The 18,512-nt window shown below is 36.3% G+C and overlaps 1 protein-coding gene across 5 annotated transcripts in view; it reads left to right on the top strand.

Annotated features, from left to right (window-relative positions):
• ppp4r1 (protein phosphatase 4 regulatory subunit 1) overlaps positions 1–18,512 on the top strand; it is a 42,702-nt gene that overhangs the window by 19,472 nt on the left and 4,718 nt on the right. For all 5 annotated transcript variants that reach the window (XM_008118182.2, XM_062980520.1, XM_008118183.3 and 2 more), the window contains 12 exons: positions 563–628; positions 2,178–2,336; positions 4,467–4,597; positions 5,174–5,700; positions 10,472–10,647; positions 10,827–10,925; positions 12,223–12,408; positions 13,276–13,437; positions 14,506–14,606; positions 16,570–16,690; positions 16,787–16,921; positions 17,369–17,510. In XM_008118182.2, the coding sequence (XP_008116389.1) occupies positions 563–628; positions 2,178–2,336; positions 4,467–4,597; positions 5,174–5,700; positions 10,472–10,647; positions 10,827–10,925; positions 12,223–12,408; positions 13,276–13,437; positions 14,506–14,606; positions 16,570–16,690; positions 16,787–16,921; positions 17,369–17,510 (2,005 nt within the window). The remainder of the gene's footprint in view (positions 1–562; positions 629–2,177; positions 2,337–4,466; positions 4,598–5,173; positions 5,701–10,471; positions 10,648–10,826; positions 10,926–12,222; positions 12,409–13,275; positions 13,438–14,505; positions 14,607–16,569; positions 16,691–16,786; positions 16,922–17,368; positions 17,511–18,512) is intronic.

Genomic DNA, 18,512 nt, shown 5'->3' with positions numbered 1-18,512 from the left:
GGAACTAAGGCTGTTCAGGTACATAGCCTGAATTGAGACAAGACTGAAATGCACAACAACCTAATGAATACATGCATTATTCTTTCTAATCTGGAGGTTTGGACAGGAGAGTGCTTTCATTTTTGACATCAGATATGATAATTCACTACTGAGTGTGAAAAATGGGATTCATTCACTTTCTTTAAACAATTGTGTGGTTACCATATTCAGCCTGCTAATTTATGGAAGTGACACTAATCTCCAAGCCCATAACTAAATTTCCACAAAAAATATATCAACCTACTGAAATCAGTGGTGTGCTATTCTGTTTTATTCCTGCAACTGATTTAAGGTAAATAATATTTCTTACAATATAAAAATGTAGTTTTCCATTTTTAATTTTTAAAAAAAATATGTGATATCTGTCTGTCTATCTTGGTTTATAGTCATTTTATAAGTGGTGTCATTTTCTAGATAGGAACATAACACATGATTAAATGTATTAGGATACTTTCTCTAATAATTTTATTGATCTCTTTTATATATTTTGAAGTTTTGATAATATATTTGCATTGTTTTTAAGGTGTGTGCAGCCAATTTTGGTGATATCTGTAGTGTAGTTGGACAGCAAGCCACTGAAGAAATGCTAGTAAGTCAAAATTCCAGCATTGTTCTAGAATTATTGTCTCCAATATTGGCTAATGCACGTATATTCATTGAACTGTGTTGCTTTTTTATAATAGCGTTTAATTCCATGAAATGTAAAGATTCAGTTGATAGACAGAGTAGGGCTCGCCAACCATGGTTTTGTAGCTTTTTACAGTAGATCATTTTATTTATTTGTACAATTTGCATTCCACTCTTTTTCTAAAATTGGATTCAAAGAAATTTACTATAAATAGAATTGAATACTACAAAAATAATTAAAGCAGAAAAGGAATAATGTCATAGATATTGTGTATCATAACTGGAATAACTACAGCTGTTTTGTAACTTTATTCCTTTGAGGCATTCAACGTTTTTGTGGCAAATTAGAAACTCTGTGGGATGCCATTTATTGTCTTATGCTGTTGCATGCTGCTTTTATAGCTATATACATTATGTGGATAAATATTGATACTATATTCTCTTCTCCTAACCACCCGATATGTGCAGGACATTTATATGCATATACAGTTCTAGACTGACTTAGCTAGGATTTCATTCCATTCATTTCTTTATGATTTCTGAGTGGGCAATTTTATGAGTTTACTCTTGACTTTGTCATTCTTGTGATCTGACTGTGACTCTGGACACACATTGTACTTTCAGTTTGAAAACTTAAAATACAAGATGTGCTGCATAGCATAGGTCTGTGGTAATAAATGGTAAATCAAATGCAAACAGGTATATCTGGAGTAGTTTCTGTTTGCTGAAGATTACACTGATAGTGACAAATACAGAGTTTAAATTGTATTATTGTTTGGCTCAGTGAAGGAAATGGTCTCTGTAACACCTTATAGAAAAAAGAAAAAATCATGATGGTGTTGAACTCACAGGCCTACATTTTATATCAGATGTTGTGTCTATAGTAATTCAGTTGGCCTGGCGGGATCTTGGTCATATTGGGGACCAAGACTAAGAACAATAAAGTGTAAACTCCATTAGCTGTTTATACCACATGATCAACTGAACCATAATGGAGACAACATCTGATACAAAATGTAGGCCTCTGATATTGTCACTGTATTTTTGTATTTTTCTTTTTTTTAATGATTTTCAATATTTTTTGCCTGATGAAAAAAGTGGAGGTTTGAAAGCTTGTATTTTGTGTATTTTGGTTGGCAAATAAAAGTATGGGATTTTATAATAATAAAAAACTTTATTTATATCCCGCCCTATCTCCCTATGGGGACTCGGGGCATGTTACAACAAACAACAGCAAACATTCAATACCATACAATACTAAACAAAGAATGAACTAACCAAAACCACCCAGATCCCAAAAAAACCCAAAACATGCCCAGCATCTTGTTTTTATTTTGCTGTATATGTAGCATGGCTACCCCTGAATATATATATTTTTCCAAGTGAGATTCCAGGTATATGTGGTTTGGTAGACTTCACACACCCCTCCACAAATCTATTAGTAGTTAGTTTGGGATTAACAAAATGAACAAATTAGATTCCTCCTGATGGCAGTTTTTAATGTTTTTCAGCTACCTAGGTTTTTTCAACTTTGTGTTGATAATGTGTGGGGAGTACGAAAAGCATGTGCTGAATGTTTTATGGCTGTTTCATGTGCCACGTCGCAGGAAGTTCGTCGGACAAAATTATCAACACTTTTTATTAATCTTATCAGTGACCCTTCACGATGGGTAAGATGACAGTAGTTAAGTTTCCATTTTTTATTTTTGAAGCATGAATATCCTGATTACTTAGAGAATGTTTAACATTGACTATTTGTTAATAATGTTATCATGAAGGAAAAGCTCTCTACAAAATCTCAAGGCAGTGGCACCTATAGTTTGGAGAGTGTTGAAACTGACAAACACTATCTTTTTCCCTCTAAACATTTTGTGACAAATTAAGGACTTGTACTACCATGCAATGGCTAATTAGAAACCAATCAAATAATATATATTGCTGTAATTGTGTGGGCTTAAATATTTCCCAAGCCACCATTATGCAGTAATTTGAGTACTGGACCATGACTCTGGAGACCAGGGTTTGAATAACCACTTGGACACAGAAGTTCACTGGATGACCTTGGGAAAGTCCACATTCTCTCAATCTTAGAGGAATGCAATGTGAAGCCCTATCTGACCAAATCTTGCCAAGAAAATCTTGTGATGGGTTTTTAGAACTGCTATAAGTCGGAAACAATTGGAAAGCATATGAGAACAACAAAATAACTCCTAATGAATTGTGAGACTATAGAATTATAATAATAATAATAATAAAACTTTATTTATACCCCGCCACCATCTCCCCAATGGGGACTCGGGGCGGCTAACATGGGGCCATGCCCAGAGCAATACAACATAATAAAATATAAGAACAACATATCATAACACCATTTAAAATACAATAAATAATAATAAACAGAACATCAAGAAATCAAAAAAAACAACAAAAAAACAATAAATCAAGGGCAGGCCGCTTGAACACAAAGAATTCTGCCTCTGTTGTTGAGTTTTTCTAGTGCTAGATTATATTTCAAATTATGTACCAACTATTGAGAACAACTATGGCTTCCTAACAAGAATTGCACTGTCTAGTGTTTTGAAGCAATCTGACCTGTGGAGATAGTGTATTTTTATTTAGTTATTAGGACTAATATTTTTTTCATGAAATCATCATGAATCAAGAGCCTAAGGATCACTAGGCTTACTTTCTTAGAACTAAAAGTAAAACTTATACAAAAAAACGCAATCTTGGATTATATAAGTAAACATTATATAAGATCAGCAAAACTGGTGTACTACAGAGGTCATTGTAGTGGTTTGACAGTGGAATAAATGGTTGGGCAGAATTTAATGGCTGGTGTCTTACTCAGCAGTTGTGAAATGGTAAAATGGGCATATACGTAATCTTGTAAAGTTCTCAAGACTGACATATGTAGACATGAACAGCTGAACGTGATCCCCCAAACCTGCCCTTACCGTCTAGGGTGTTGCAGATTTGGATGCTATAGGGCTCTCCCATTTGCAGGGCTTGTTGAATCATCCCATGACCAGCAGCAGAGCACTGCAAACATCATTTTGCAGCACCTCAGGAACTGGTTCAGTTGCTACCAGGTTGCAAAGGTAATTTTTGGGAGATGGCATCATCGAGCATAACTATGGCATTGCTGTTATGTTGACAATACAGAATCTCAGCCAATAAGTGCAAAAGGCATACATTATAAGACATGCATTTTTTTTCCTTGGCCAGCATATATTCTTTGCAGTTTGGCCTGGACTTTTCCTGTTCATTACTTTCTTTGTTTTGAAAGCCTGCATTTTCATAATTTAGTATATCTTTTGAATTTCATACTGACCTGTCATATAGCTGCTTCATCAAAGGGCTGTTTGCTGCTTTACTTTTATGAGTATGCATACTCTTGTGAATTATAAGTGGAGATGTTAATGAAATTGAATGCTTTTCAATAAAATCATTACTCTGAAGAAGGCAAAAAGGATGCATGCCTTCTCAAGAATTCATAGGTCTTTAAATAAAAAACAGTGAAATAGTTTGTTCTTATTGTACTTTTTTGTTTTCTTGTGATGCTAGTGTGGTTATGTACATGCACCCATGCTAGTGTACATGCACCCATCTCCTCCTGGCATAATATTGGAGGCAGCTGCTGTTCTTACTGATGAACTAGCTAATGTAGTGTTTTGCCACATTTCATGTATCGATCCTGTTCCCAAGAACATGACTCACTGTAGCATTTCTTTGAAATGTGCACTTTTCCTCTATAAGATGCTGTATTTAAAGGAGCTTTTTGGAACATGTTCTTCTAGGTCCGCCAAGCTGCCTTTCAGTCCTTGGGGCCTTTTATATCGACATTTGCTAACCCGTCCAACAGTGGTCAGTTTTTTAAAGAAGAGGAATGTAAAAACACTGAGGACCAGAATCTTTCTGAGGAGAATAGGTATGGATGGGTTAAAAGGATCTTGTTAATGTTGTTTTGCATGTTTTGACATTCTTTACATAGGAAATACTGGCTTGAAACCAAAGTGCCAAATTCTAATGTTACTATTGTTGCTGGATTTTGGTACTTTGGGGTTTGGCCAAACTTGCCTAACATCAGGCTGTTTGGCCTCACAAGGCTGTTTTCCAACCCTCCAGAATGGGTTTTTAAGGGGCACATGGGATTACAGAGGGATAGAGAATTATCTTGCCTCTGCTTAATTGAAGTACTTCCAAAGCATTATTATGACTGACAATGGGTATTGGCCCCAATATCCTAAAGTTTGGAGGGCTGGTAATAAAAAAGCCAACTCCAGTAAAGGCTTTTATCTAATTGGTATGTGGACTGTGTTTGTATTGAATTGTTATTTGTTGTGGAAGTATTCTAATAACATTGATATTTCCATCAATAAGGAAGTGGCTGAGGCTCATCCTTTCTCCATTGTATCTGTGGTGTGGGATGACCACTTTGATATAGCCAGGCATATGTATAATTGATTTGGGAGATATCTTATTTCCATTTCCTCTTTTGATCCAGCAATGAAAGAATGGTGGACACAGAAGAAATTCCAACACATGATGTACAAAGCCAGACGGAGCTGCTTTTAGATGAGGATGAGGATGAGGAGGATGTGACTGATTCTGCAGAGATTCTTAAAAATGACAAGGAAGAGAGTAATTCATCATTGGCTGATTTCCCTGCTGAGGCATTCTTACATTGCACTTTGTCTCCAGAGTCATGTAAAGAAATTGCACGTGTAAATGAACAGTGTTTTGATTGCCACAGCATAGCAGAGCTACCAACACCTGCACTAAGTTCCATTGAAAATGCCCTTTCGGAGCAGGAGCTATATAATTCATTCCATTTTTGGAGGACTCCACTTCCTAAGATAGATGTTGATTTAGAGCTTCAGGAAGCTGCAAAAATACTTGATTCAGCAACTCAGAAAATAAAACAAAAGGTTGTTGCATCCACTTCTTCAAACATTACCATGGCTACAAGAAAAGAGCTAGAAGAAATGATTGAAAATTTGGAGCCTCATATGGATGATCCAGATGTTAAAGGTAACAAAATTTTTGTTGTTGTAGGTATAGTTTGAAGTGGTGATCAGATAAAAAGAGCTGTGACCCATTATGAAGAGCTCTTCCTTTCTTTTTCCATCCTTCCTTTTAATAAATCTCTATCTTGAAGTGCCATAATTAAATAAATTCGGAAACAGCTGTAATTTTGAGTGCTAGAAAATGAGGTATTGAATTGGTTGAAGACAGATACTTTTTTATTACCCGAAAGTTGATACATATCCTTCAACAAAAGCATTTATTTATGTATATGTATTGTTCTGTTATAAGTCCAAATGATAACAGTCAACTGCATTTGTTATTTAATTGTTTTATTTCTGTCTATCTTACCATCTGTACTACATTTTGTCCCTTCTCTCTGTATTAAATCAGACTAATGGGACCAGTTTTACATGGCCATTTTATTCCTTATTTTAAACATTGAGTGGCCTGTTATATAAAATTTGGTATCAAACTATGGTCAAACACAACATTAGATTATGGCGGAAAAGCTTCAGGTGGAACAACTCCACAGTTCCCCTATAATCTGATTCATAAGAGGTCTTCAAAGGCTGAAAGCTGGATATTTCATTTAGTAATTCCAAAGATGAGCATGTTGGTTTTTGATATCTGTTGATATTTTGAAACATGCCATTTATATCTATGCTTCCCAAAACTTTTGTTTTAAAGAAGCCAATAATTTGGTTATTGCATACATCTGTATCTGCTTCTGGACATAGCGCCCTCAAGAATGGGTTACAAACCTCTTTCTCTTGGCAGTTTTTAAAAGAGGGTTGTGAATCTTGTTTGGTTGTTTATATCATGTACTTTAGCATCAATCAAAAAACTTTATTATTGATGTCATAACATAATTGATAAAGTTGTATTGGTTTTGGTGCATTTCTTTATGAACTTAATAAGAATCAGACCACGCCGATGCCCCAAGTCCTGTTTAAGTTCAGTTATCAAGTTCATACCATGTTGTCAACAGTTCCAAATATGTCTCTTTAATCCTGGATTACTCTCTTTGCTAGTTGTGCTAGTTTACAAATGTTAATCCATCAATTCATTTCAAGTATAGCCAATTAAACTCCCTTGCATTTTGAAATTATTTCATTTCAATACAAATAGTTCCTTTTGAAGGAGGGCATGACCTAGAAAATAAGAGTATTCGATCAGTTGTTAGCATTACCAAATAGTGGACCTGTGCAGCTCATATTAATGTATTTTCTATTACCGCAGGGTAGTTTGTTTAGGTCTGAATGATGTTGCTGTTGCGTTCCTTTGAGTAATTTCCGATTTATGATGACCTGAAGGCGACCCTATTGCAGATTTTATTTGGACAGATTTGTTTAGAGGGGGGTTAGCTTTTGCTTTTCTCTGAGGCTGAGAGAGATATACAGAAGCTTCATTGGGGAGCTTCTTGCCTCCTTGTTATGTAAAAATTGTTTTTCTCTGGTGGTGAAATGCATTCTAAGAGCTCAAAATTTATTTAGATAAAGCAGGATACTTTCTTTAAATTTTATTAGGAGTCGTCTGAAACATGTGATAAGGTGTTTGAAATGTTCCATAGGCAACTGTGTTGTGGATGGTATTTCTTTGTTTAACTATATGCCTCAAAGCTATAAACACAGAGCAGTGTGAAGTAGGAAGGCAACAAGCAGAAGTGCAAGCACTTTAGGAAAGCAGGAAAGAGAAGTTGCTGGTGATAAAAAAAATATGTCATGTATCTAAGGACATCGTATTTTAGTAACAAATCAGTAGTTATAATGTGCAAAACAAAAATAATAAAATAACACAGTAACTCTATTTATTTATTTACTCTATTTATATCCTGCCTTTCTCTATCCTGAAGGGGATTCAAGGCAGCTCACATAAAGGCAATTATTCAATGCCTTAAAACACATACAATTCCAAAAAAAAAAATTTAATTAGATTTAAATTAAAACATATTAAACATTTAAAAACCTTAACTCTTATCAAAAACAGGACTAAAGTAGTTGCCACAGCCAGTGTGCCATGGTATATCACATCACAGGAGTGGCATGTTCCCCAGCAGTGATTAGGTCTCTAGCAAGCAAATCCAGCTCAGTTATATGTCCTCCTGGAGAGTTCTGTTTTGATGAAAACCACCATTACCCCTAAAAAGGCTCCAAAAGAATGAGCTTGTTTGGTACTGATCTGAGCCAAAACATTGCATTTTGATGTTAATACTGGTGCCAACACAAGAACAATCAATAGGCAGTTCAGAGTTAGCGACAGGAATGAAGTCCAATAATAGTTAGTGATATAATACTGCAAGGAAACTAGTATAAAAATAAATTGGTAGGAATACATTTGCCTAATCTTTTAAGGGCAGCATGGAAAGAGTCCCCTTGGATATCTTTTAGTTGAGGAATGGAGAAAGGACAGCCTTGTGTCTTTGTGTCCTATTACTCCTGGTTTTCCCACCAAAAATCCATGTTATGCATGGGGCGGGCAGAAATTGTAGGGATGCTGTCCCTCAAGCTCCCTGGAGGATGTCAAGGTCCAGTTTTCATTTTCAGAACTGAAATGAAGGACAGGGGGATTTATGTCCCTTTAAAGCAGAAGGGGGGCATATTGGAAGCTGGATTCTGTTGTTGCAGAGCATTTAGACACATGACTCATTTGATAGCAAAATGAGAGAAGTGCAAAATCCTGTTCAAATTCTTCCATGAATTCATCAGACACTCTTTCAGCCCCTCCCCCCCAAGTCTATAATTCAGGAATGACAAAACCAACTGCCTTTTAGCAGCGTGCTGTAAAGATTGCTGAAGAAATGTATGGGAAACTCATTACAGACTATACTGTATAATTGCTGTTATTGTTCTTTCTGTGACTCTGTCACACATGCAGCTTGTACGTCTGCAAGACTTTTTCCGCTGTGCCTAGCAAGCCTAGTGCACTCGGCAATTAGTTCATGTCTCTGTTCCTCCAGTGTTATATTCAACACTTTGTTGTCGTGTTTTTCAAAAGAAGATTCTGTACCTTCTCAGCCTTTTTGAAATCCCAAAAAACCTAGTGCTGAGCATAACCAAGCACAGTGACCCCTGTCTCAGTTGGCAAATAGCCAGAAAGTCTCTCTTATTTTGCCCAGCATGAATTGCTGCTTTCACTTCTGTTGGGTTTAACAAGTGCTCATACAGCTCGCTGTAATGGCAGGAGGGGGAATCATACAGTCAGCTTTGTCTATTGACATCCACTGATGCCTTAGATTGTGGTGGGCAATTTGTTCAGTAACAAGAATTAAGTCAAACTGCACAATGAGGCAAAGCTCTATACCTTGGAAGTATAAACAAACAAAATTTGCATAATATTATCATGAACTTGGCTTGTTCTCAAATAGCAGTGAGTTAATTACTCTATACGTTTTCCTCGGTTTTGAAGTTTTGCTTACAAAACACTGACATCTTTAAAAAGTCAAGTGAAATCCTTAATCATAAGAATTAAAGATCAGTTGGAGGTGAAATGCTTTTTAACCTTGTTTTTTGCTTTACATTTTCTAAACTTTCTAATCCATCTTCATTCAATTTTTAAAAAGGTATACAGACCTACTTTTAGGAATTGGGAGTGCTTTGTGTTTCACTATGAACTCATTTTTATTTATTACATATAAATAAATATTACAAAATTGCAGCAATTAAAATAAAAGATAGAGCTGAGAAACAGAACATCTCAAAATTTTGGGGAAAAAACAACCTTTTTATAGTTATAGAAATAGAGTAGCTTCATGAGATGATGTACCTTGGGGTGGGGGGAAGACATGGTAATATTTTCAGTTCTTTGTGACCAGTAAAACTTAGATGCAGAGAAATAGTAAAATGGGCATCTAATTGTTGCCACTGTTGTAAGCTGCCCTGAGTCCCTTCGGGTGAGAAGGGCAGGATATAAATGTGAGAAATAAATAAATAAATAGCGAGGGAATGGAGAGATCTAGCAAGACAAGAAACCAGAGAATATATGAAGAGATGGACCCAGGGAGGGTGATCCTTGAGAGACAGAAAGACTAAACCTCAGTGGGGTTTGTCTGAGATGCTAAGAGACTCCAGACACTTGTGTCCCTGAAGTGGGATTGTTATGCTGTTGTCTTTTCTGGAAACCACATCTGTTTGGCAGCATTTTCATATATGCACCAAATCCCTAACAGAACTGTGCCTTGTGCTGTTCTTAGCTTGTGTTTAAATTTTAATCCTTTGTTTTCTGTAATTCACTGCACATAGTAAACAAAATAATATTTTAAATAACAGAATAAAATACTCAAAGCAATAAAAATCATATAAACTCATTTTGTATTAACACTTAAAACTTACCCAGTTACAGTTCTTAACACTGAGCTGGTTGAATCGCAAGCCATCAGAACTGCAGTACTTTTCAGAAAGTATTGCTTTTACTGAGTATATTTATATTTTACCTTTCCTCCAGGGAGACACACGGTTCTCCTAACTTCATCCTCACCTTAACCTGTGAAGTAGCTTAAGCTCAAAGATAGTGCCAAATCTAGTCACACAGTGATGTTCTAGCTTTGTATCCATTCTGATTGAGGATTTTATTTTTGTCTGTTGAGGTTCCGAACTTCTGCACTGATGGAATATGAAGATTAGTTTACTTTATGAAACTTAGTTGATTAGAGCTGATGGAGAAATGCTATTTGTGTTCAGAACATCTCTGGACAGTGGCACTAGACAACTGCAAAGTATGTATAATGGCCACGGGCAGAATAATCTTCTGACATTTGTGTCCTTCCTTTTGCAAATAGCACAAGTGGAGGTGCTCTCTGCTGCCCTCCGGGCCTCAAGTCTGGATCCTCAGGAGGAAGTTGCCACAGGCATGGGCCAGTCAGTGGATTGCCAGAGTGAATTGAACATCAAAGACCAGCTGAACTGTCAATTAATTCAGAATAGTGCAGTGCCTTTAATCAATGATGCTGTTGAGGTAAGTACTTTACTGTTAAAAATTTATCACTCGAGAAATTTTTAATCAAAATTTTTAATGCTGGAAAATGAACAATTTTATTGTTGTATTCAGTAGTAGTTTGCTGTTGAGTAACTAGGGTAGTGTAAATTTGTTAAATTTTGCCAGCATTATAAGATGTGTCTTGCTTCCCGCAACAGGACATTGTAGAATCTGCTCTTCGTTACATTCATCATGATTCTGATTTAAGTACTAACAGTAGCTTCAGCCCTGAAGAGGAGAAAAAATCTAAAATTCAGGTATTTCCTGTTCACAAAGAAATTGCACCTTGTAATTTGCTGCTGTCCTTTTAATAATGTAAGCTATAAACATAGGATTTTAAGCAGTTTAAAATTGTGTGTATAGTATTTTAATCACTTTTCCCCTTAAATATCTAGTGCAACTTTCTCTTAAAATGCATGCGGTGGCGCAATAAACCCTTGTGCCAGCTGAACTGCTGACCTGAAGGTTGGGTTGCTGACCTGAAGGTTGTTGGTTTGAATCCGTGAGACGGGGTGAGTTCCTGTCTGTCAGCTGTAGCTTACGGGGTCATGAGAGAAGCCTCCCAGCTAACACATCCGGATGTCCCCTGGGCAACATCTCTGTAGATGGGCAATTCTCTCACACCAGAAGCAACTTGCAGTATGTTGTCTAGGCTCACCCTAAAATTCTGACCATTGGTAGTTGAATTTCATCTAGTGGAATATTGGAACTGTCTTCTAATTTTAAATGTGTATGATTGTTTTAATAGTAATAGTAATACGTTCATTTTTGTTATGTTGTATGTTTATGTATTGGTAATTTAATTTTTACCTATGTTGGAAACCGCCCTGAGTCCCTTTGGGGAGGTAGAGCAGTATACAAATACTTTTTAAAAATTATTTATATTATATGTTTTCAAGTTGCTTCTGACACAATAAAAAAATCTTTGAAATTTTAAATACATCACAATAGGAGATAACTCCTATTATCTTTTTTGTGAGCCTTTGAGTTGGGAGTCCAGCAAAGAACGTACATGTTCTTTGAGAGAAAGCATGAAATGGCCTTCCCATGATGGACATTTCTGTTTCTCTTTTGACTTACTTATCAGCAATCAGAGGCAATACATAAAGATTGCAGCATGTATGTTTGCCATTGTGGAACTAGTCCTATTCTTGACCCACTTTTTAAGGGAAACTGCTGAGAATTTCCCCATTGTGGGGATAGTGGGAGGTAATTGACAGCTCTCCTGAAGCAGGTATCAGTGGGCAGATACAACAGGAGACAGATCTGCTAGTCCTATTCTTTTTGCCATTGGGAAGGCCAACAAAGACAAGTTTTTCACATAGAAAAACTTGGAAAAGTTGTTGCTTCTTGGCCCTGCCCAAGTCAATCTGTGTGAGTCCTTTCTCTTGGCTGTCTTTTGCAAGTCATTTGGGTCTTCATCCATAACTTTCCTGGGTCCATGTTTGTCATTAAAGAGCTAAAACCTGCCGTGCATTCTTAGCATTTTTATTTATTTTGTATAATGAAGTAATTCTATCAGAATATATTTTAAGATTCTGCTTTCTGTTTTAGGACGTTGTACCTCAGGCCTTGCTGGACCAGTATTTATCCATGACAGATCCATCTCGAGCCCAGACTGTTGATACAGAAATTGCAAAGCACTGTGCCTATAGCCTTCCAGGTGTTGCTCTGACCTTAGGTAGACAGAACTGGCACTGTCTAAAAGATACCTATGAGACACTAGCCTCCGATATGCAGGTAATGCTGTAACTCTGAAAAGAAGCAGAGTGTGTTCACTTGTGTTTCTCTGTTTGTCAAGCAACAAGTGTGAGGTGCCTAAATGGATGAGATGTGAGAAGTTTTAAAATTGGGCAATTTCTTGTGACTGGTTGCATTTTTGGTATTTTTCCAAAATTGAAGTGCCAGTCAGGAATGGGAAACCAACCACTTCTTATTCTATTAATTTTTGGACGTGTGTTATATCTCTTCTCCTAGGTAGTAAAGCATGTATTGGAGATCTCCTTTAGTCTACACTGTAGCTGCCTAATGGAATAGCTTGCGATGATGTAATTTTATAAGGCAGCCAGCACTCTTTCCTGTTGGAATTCTCTGCAGTATGCGAACAGTAAATCCACTTAGCTAGTAACGGAATTAAAAGCAAGGATTAGAAAAACATTTTGCTCTGTGCCAATACTTTATTGCAAGGACTTTCTAGCAGTATTTGTAAAAGGCTGGCTTTTTGCCAGTATTATGAGTTAAGTGTAGTACTTCTAAATTTCCAAAAAATACAAAATAGGATTGAAAGGCTGTTCCTCTGTTCTGTTGTGCAGTGGGGAAGAGCAGGATTATGCTTCAAGCATCAACTTTGGAGCAGAGAGGCTTCTGGTTGTCTTTGGTGCTAGAATTTCTGTGGCATTGGCAGGAGCACAAGAAGTGTCTTCAGACAAACAGACATAAGAAGAAGAGTAGTTTTCCCCCACTGCCTCTCCCACGTTTTAGTCCTGTTTGTTTGAATGGTTAAAATATTTGTCTTAAAACAACATTCTGAATAAATTTGTCTTTGTTTTGCTTGTAATATTCATGCACCAAACTAATCCTAACTCTTTTGTCTCATTTACTAACAAGTGGAAAGTTCGAAGAACACTAGCATTCTCAATACATGAACTTGCTGTCATTCTTGGAGACCAGCTTACAGCTGGGGATCTGGTTCCAGTCTTTAATGGCTTCTTAAAGGACCTGGATGAAGTCAGGATCGGCGTTCTTAAGCATCTGCATGATTTTCTGAAGGTACACTTTCCTTCTCTCCGCGTTGAATCAATTTGTCCTTATATTGTTCTCTGCATAGTTTGGTATTACTAGGTCATAAAACATATCAACAAAATAAATAAGCAAAAACAAAAAGGACAAGAAAACTTAATGACTGTCATTGAATTGAAGGTATATTTAATTTCTCCCCTGATTTAATTTCCTCCAAATTGCTGTAGTGAACATGTAGCAAACTCAAGGCGCATGGGTCAGATCTAGCCTGCTGTGCCATTGTATGTACCCCTCCAGATGCTGTACTTCAACTCCTGTATTCCTCGTCATTAGACATCTTGACTATAGCTGATGGGAGTTGTGATGCAGGAATATCTGGAAGACTGCAATTTGTTATGTTTAGTCATTATCCTGGGGTTTGAATTTAGGTACAAGGCTTGTGGATGTGATGCCTGACTTTAAAATGTCCTTCAACCTTTCCCCAACCTCAAAGCCACAAGTGCTGATAGGCTACAATTACCATCATCCCCCGCCCACATGAAGGTTGTTCAATAACATGGGGAACCACATTGGTTTTTTTTTTTCCTTCATGTCAGGAGTGACTTGAGAAACCACAAGTCACTTTTGATGTTAGAGAATCAGCCATCTGCAAGAATGTTGCTCAGGGGACGCTCGGATGTTTGATGTTTTAGCATCCTTGTGAGAGGCTTCTCTCATGTCCCTGCATGGGGAGCTGGAGCTGATGGAGCTCTCCCACTCTCTCTGGATTCGAACCGCCGACCTGTCAGTCAGCAGTCCTGCCAGCCCAAGGTTTTAACCCATTGTGCCACTCGGGGCTCTCCCACATTGGGTGAAAGATAAAGAGCACTAACCAACACGTATAAAAATTATAGTTTGCCCTCTGTATCCACAGATTCTATGTCCATGATTGAAATGACCCTTTGAAGGTAATCATAAGGCTGATGCGACCCTTGAAGAAAATGAATTTGATACCCTTGCTGTAGCATCTTGTGTCTATTTTGAGCTTTTTTGATCATTTGATTCTTATTCATTTTGGGTTTTGCATGATTCTGGCATTGTTCATAATTATATTTCCAGCTTCTTCACCCCGATAAAAGGCGAGAATATCTTTATCAGCTTCAGGAATTCTTAGTCACAGATAACAGCAGAAACTGGCGTTTCCGAGCAGAGCTTGCAGAGTAAGTTTTATCTGTAAATAAATTATTATATTTAAATCTTACACCATTAAAATGACATCATATTTTTCTGAAAACTGTTAGCTAGTGCTCCTTTTACCATTGCAACAAACACGTGAGAGAGTTACTAGAAGAGTATTAGCAATTGGGCAAAGGCATGCAATGAGGTTTATTGCTAAGGGGGGTGGATTTGGGTCTTTTGTCTCCCAGATCCACTCTCAGCACAACAGCACACTGTAGTCATTATTCTATGTTGGCCCTCATGTTTGTAAGGCGATTAGCAAAGAAAAGGCCTGATGAAAGGCCAAGGGGCATTTTAGAGCCTGTTTCTGGTGGTAGCCACAAAACTTTTGCACATGTTGAGCCACTGGTTAGAAAAAATGTAATTTCATATTGCAGGATTATAATTGTAACACGTGGGATCTACAAGAAAATACTACAATCTTGTTTCCCCAAAAAAAGAGGCCTACCCTGAAAATAATACCTAACATGCTTTTACAGGATTTTTGAGGATGCTCAAAATATAAGCCCTACTTCAAAAATGAAAATGTCAATTTGGAAAAATTGGACATCCCCTGAAAATAAGCCCTAACACCTCTTTTGGAGGAAAAATTAATATAAGACCCTGTCTTATATTCAGGGAAACAGGGAATGTAGCTCAGATTTGTGCAAGCTCTTTTCTCAACCCAAATGCGTCAGAGTTTTTGTACTTCTGCATATCTGCAGTAGAATATGATGATTCCTCACTTTTTTTTCTAGTGCTCCCATTTTTACTTTTGTCCAGAGGGGAAATGACTCCATTGTTTGTTAGAGGAATTTACTAAATGAATAAACAGAATGGCTTTTTAAGTAGAGAAATCTTACAGTATCTTATTCAATGGTCAGGTATAAAAATTGCTCTAAAAAAATAATAATAATAATAATAATAATAATAATAATAATAATAATAATAATTATTATTATTATTATTATTATTATCATTATTATTATTTTATTATTTTATTTCTTGCCTGCCTTTCCTCATGGCTCAAAGCGGGTTACAGCATTACTAAAGCATAAACAAGCACATAATCATTTTAAAACACTCCATAAAATACATATATTAAAACATATTTCCACAAAACAAAAATTAGGCATACAGTGTTAAAATTCAACATTAAAACTGTCTGGGTAGACCTGCCGGAAGAGATAGGTCTTCACTTTTATCTTAAATTCCGACATTATAGGGATAAGTGGTAGAGTCTCCGATAATTGAAATGTTTAAATGTTCCCTGTCTTTTAGAAATAGCTTTTTGAAAGGTTTAGAGGAAAAGGAATGAGTGGGAACATATTACTACACAAAGTTCAAATATAAGTCAAGGGCTTAGTTAATTGATTACTGTATTTCTTCAGTTCTAAGCGACCATTTTTCCTCTATAAACATCTTTAAAAAGGGAGTGTGTCTTAGAATCGCAGGTGTATCTTCTGTATTTTTCTTGTTGGTGATGGTACTGAAATTAGGGTGCAACTTACAATCCTGCAGTTGAAGAAATGTGGTATTTTGACAATCTTGTCTTTCTTCCAAGAACTCTGGATGGTTCTGCTGTCCCATTTTATCTCATTTTCCTATTAATATTTCTGATAGCATAGAACAAGAATCCATTACATTTATGTATGGAGTCACCATTGCTTAGAGATGTGAGATTTTTCAAATTTGAAGGCTAGGATTAAAGATTTGGTTGGTGTGTTATGACAAAATCAAAGTAATGCAGATTTTACTAAACCAACAGAAGCTACTGCCTTAGAGTGGTTTCAAAAAGTTCATTATCTTCTGATTTTTTTTTTAAAAAGCAGACTTAATTTGGAGAAATAACACAAATGTCAATCTGTTTTTAATTCATTGTAATAATACAATATCACCCCATGGCTTGGTTCACCCTTTTGACTCTTTACTAGTTTTGACCCTTTGTTGATTTCATTCTTGTAGGCAACTGATCTTACTTTTAGATCTCTACAGTGCCAGAGACATATATGATTACCTCCGACCTATTGCTCTCAGCCTTTGTGCAGACAAGGTCTCATCTGTTCGTTGGATTTCCTACAAACTGGTATGAGCAGTAACAGTTTAAACTTAAAATCAATGTAATGCATTTTCTTTTTGAGTTAAATTACCTATGTTCTGGGCACTATTCATCTTTTTCTAGGTTAGTGAAATGGTAAAGAAGCTATATAATGATCCAACGTCAACATTTGTGGTCGACCTCATGAATGAATTAGTTGAAAGATTCTGCAGATGCCCCAAATGGTCTGGTCGCCAGACCTTTGTTTTTATTTGTCAGGTAAGCGTTCCATCAGTCCTTCCTCTTCTTAAGTGGCAGCTTAAGTTTGCTCTGCTTTTCTGCTTTCAACACATTATATCTGAAATTTTATAAATGCAGCAAACAGGTCTATTTAATAAGAAATGAGGGGCATGAGTTTTTATGACTGGATTTTGTTCTTCTTCATACAGTGTTCCTTACCACAGATAAAACTGATTCTGCTTTAATTCCAGTGTGTATTCTGTAAGAAAATTAGCAAATTATATAGAGTCCAAGGCTATCGGAAGAAACAAGAAAAGGCAGCTTCAAAGAAACAAAAAAAGGAGTGTGATCCTTAGGCATGGGTTATGGCTACATATTTTGTTCATATTTTGTGGCTTTGCTTTCCGCTTAGCTGTCTTAATCAGCAGTTTTCTGTGGACTGTTCTTGGGTTCCATATTACAGAAATTTGAAACTTTTCTTTTTAGACTATTATAGAAGATGATAGTTTGCCAATGGACATGTTTGCTGAGCATCTGCTGCCTCATTTACTGCACTTGGCCTCAGATAGAGTTCCCAATGTTAGAGTCCTGCTTGCAAAAACCTTGAGGCAAACGCTTCTGGAGAAAGGTGGGTGGCTACTAAGACTTTGAATATTTTTGATTTGTTTCCTGCTGAGTAATGGTTTTAGTGTTTGCATTTTCTTCATTTTTTTTTGCTGTATGTTCATATTTAGGCAGTGTAGGTACTTAATGCTATGATCATTTCCTCAAGCCTATTTTTTTGATTGCTAAATCTTTTCTTCTAGACTAGTCTATAATATTTGAAGTGCAAACACAGTGGGGATTTTTTTCCAAAATTGAAGCAGTTTCGAGATTTTCAAGAGATTGGATTTAATGGAAAGAAAAAAGGGAAATCTTAGTACATCAAGATTTTTTTTTTACACTGCCTCTCCTAACTGGCTGCCTTTCTTCAAAACAGTGCTTATTGAAAAGGCGCCAGCTGTCAAATTTACCTGGAATTAAAAGTCTCATTGGTGATCTTCCTTTAGTTTTTCACAGTATTTTTAATTAATTTTTGTAGCAGAAAAAGACACAAACATACCATAATAATAACACACATTCATAAACACAGACATACCTAATAATTACATATCAAATTACACAACTTACATCTCTGCTCTAATTACATATAAGTCTTAACTACAAACATATATACATAAATGATTTTAAAAGTGGATTTCTTCCTTCCCTTTTTCTACTTTTCTATAATACAGTATATTTTCTTCCACCTTATGTCCCACAAATAGTTTACTTCTGCTAATTTTAACATTAACAAATAAATATCTCAACAGTTTATATTTCCAAACCTATACATAATGTCTTTTCCTTTCCCTGAGATACATATCGGTAAACATGTTTTCATTCTTGTAATAAAGTGTCCGGTGAGTTATTCCTCAATAGCACCACTAACCTGCCCATTTCTATTATTTCCCACACCTTTACTGTCCAGTCTTCTACAGTTGGTATCTCTGTCATTTTCCATTTTTGGGCATATGAAATCATTGTAGCTGTTAACATGTAATGCAGTATTCTTTCACGATCTTTTTTATTTGATAGTCTAGTAATATAA

The sequence above is a fragment of the Anolis carolinensis genome, chromosome 4, assembly GCF_035594765.1.
Source record: "Anolis carolinensis isolate JA03-04 chromosome 4, rAnoCar3.1.pri, whole genome shotgun sequence".
In the NCBI taxonomy this organism is placed as follows: Eukaryota; Metazoa; Chordata; class Lepidosauria; order Squamata; family Dactyloidae; genus Anolis; species Anolis carolinensis.
Note: the sequence above shows the minus strand (reverse complement) of the source record. Positions and strands in the feature narration are given on the sequence as shown.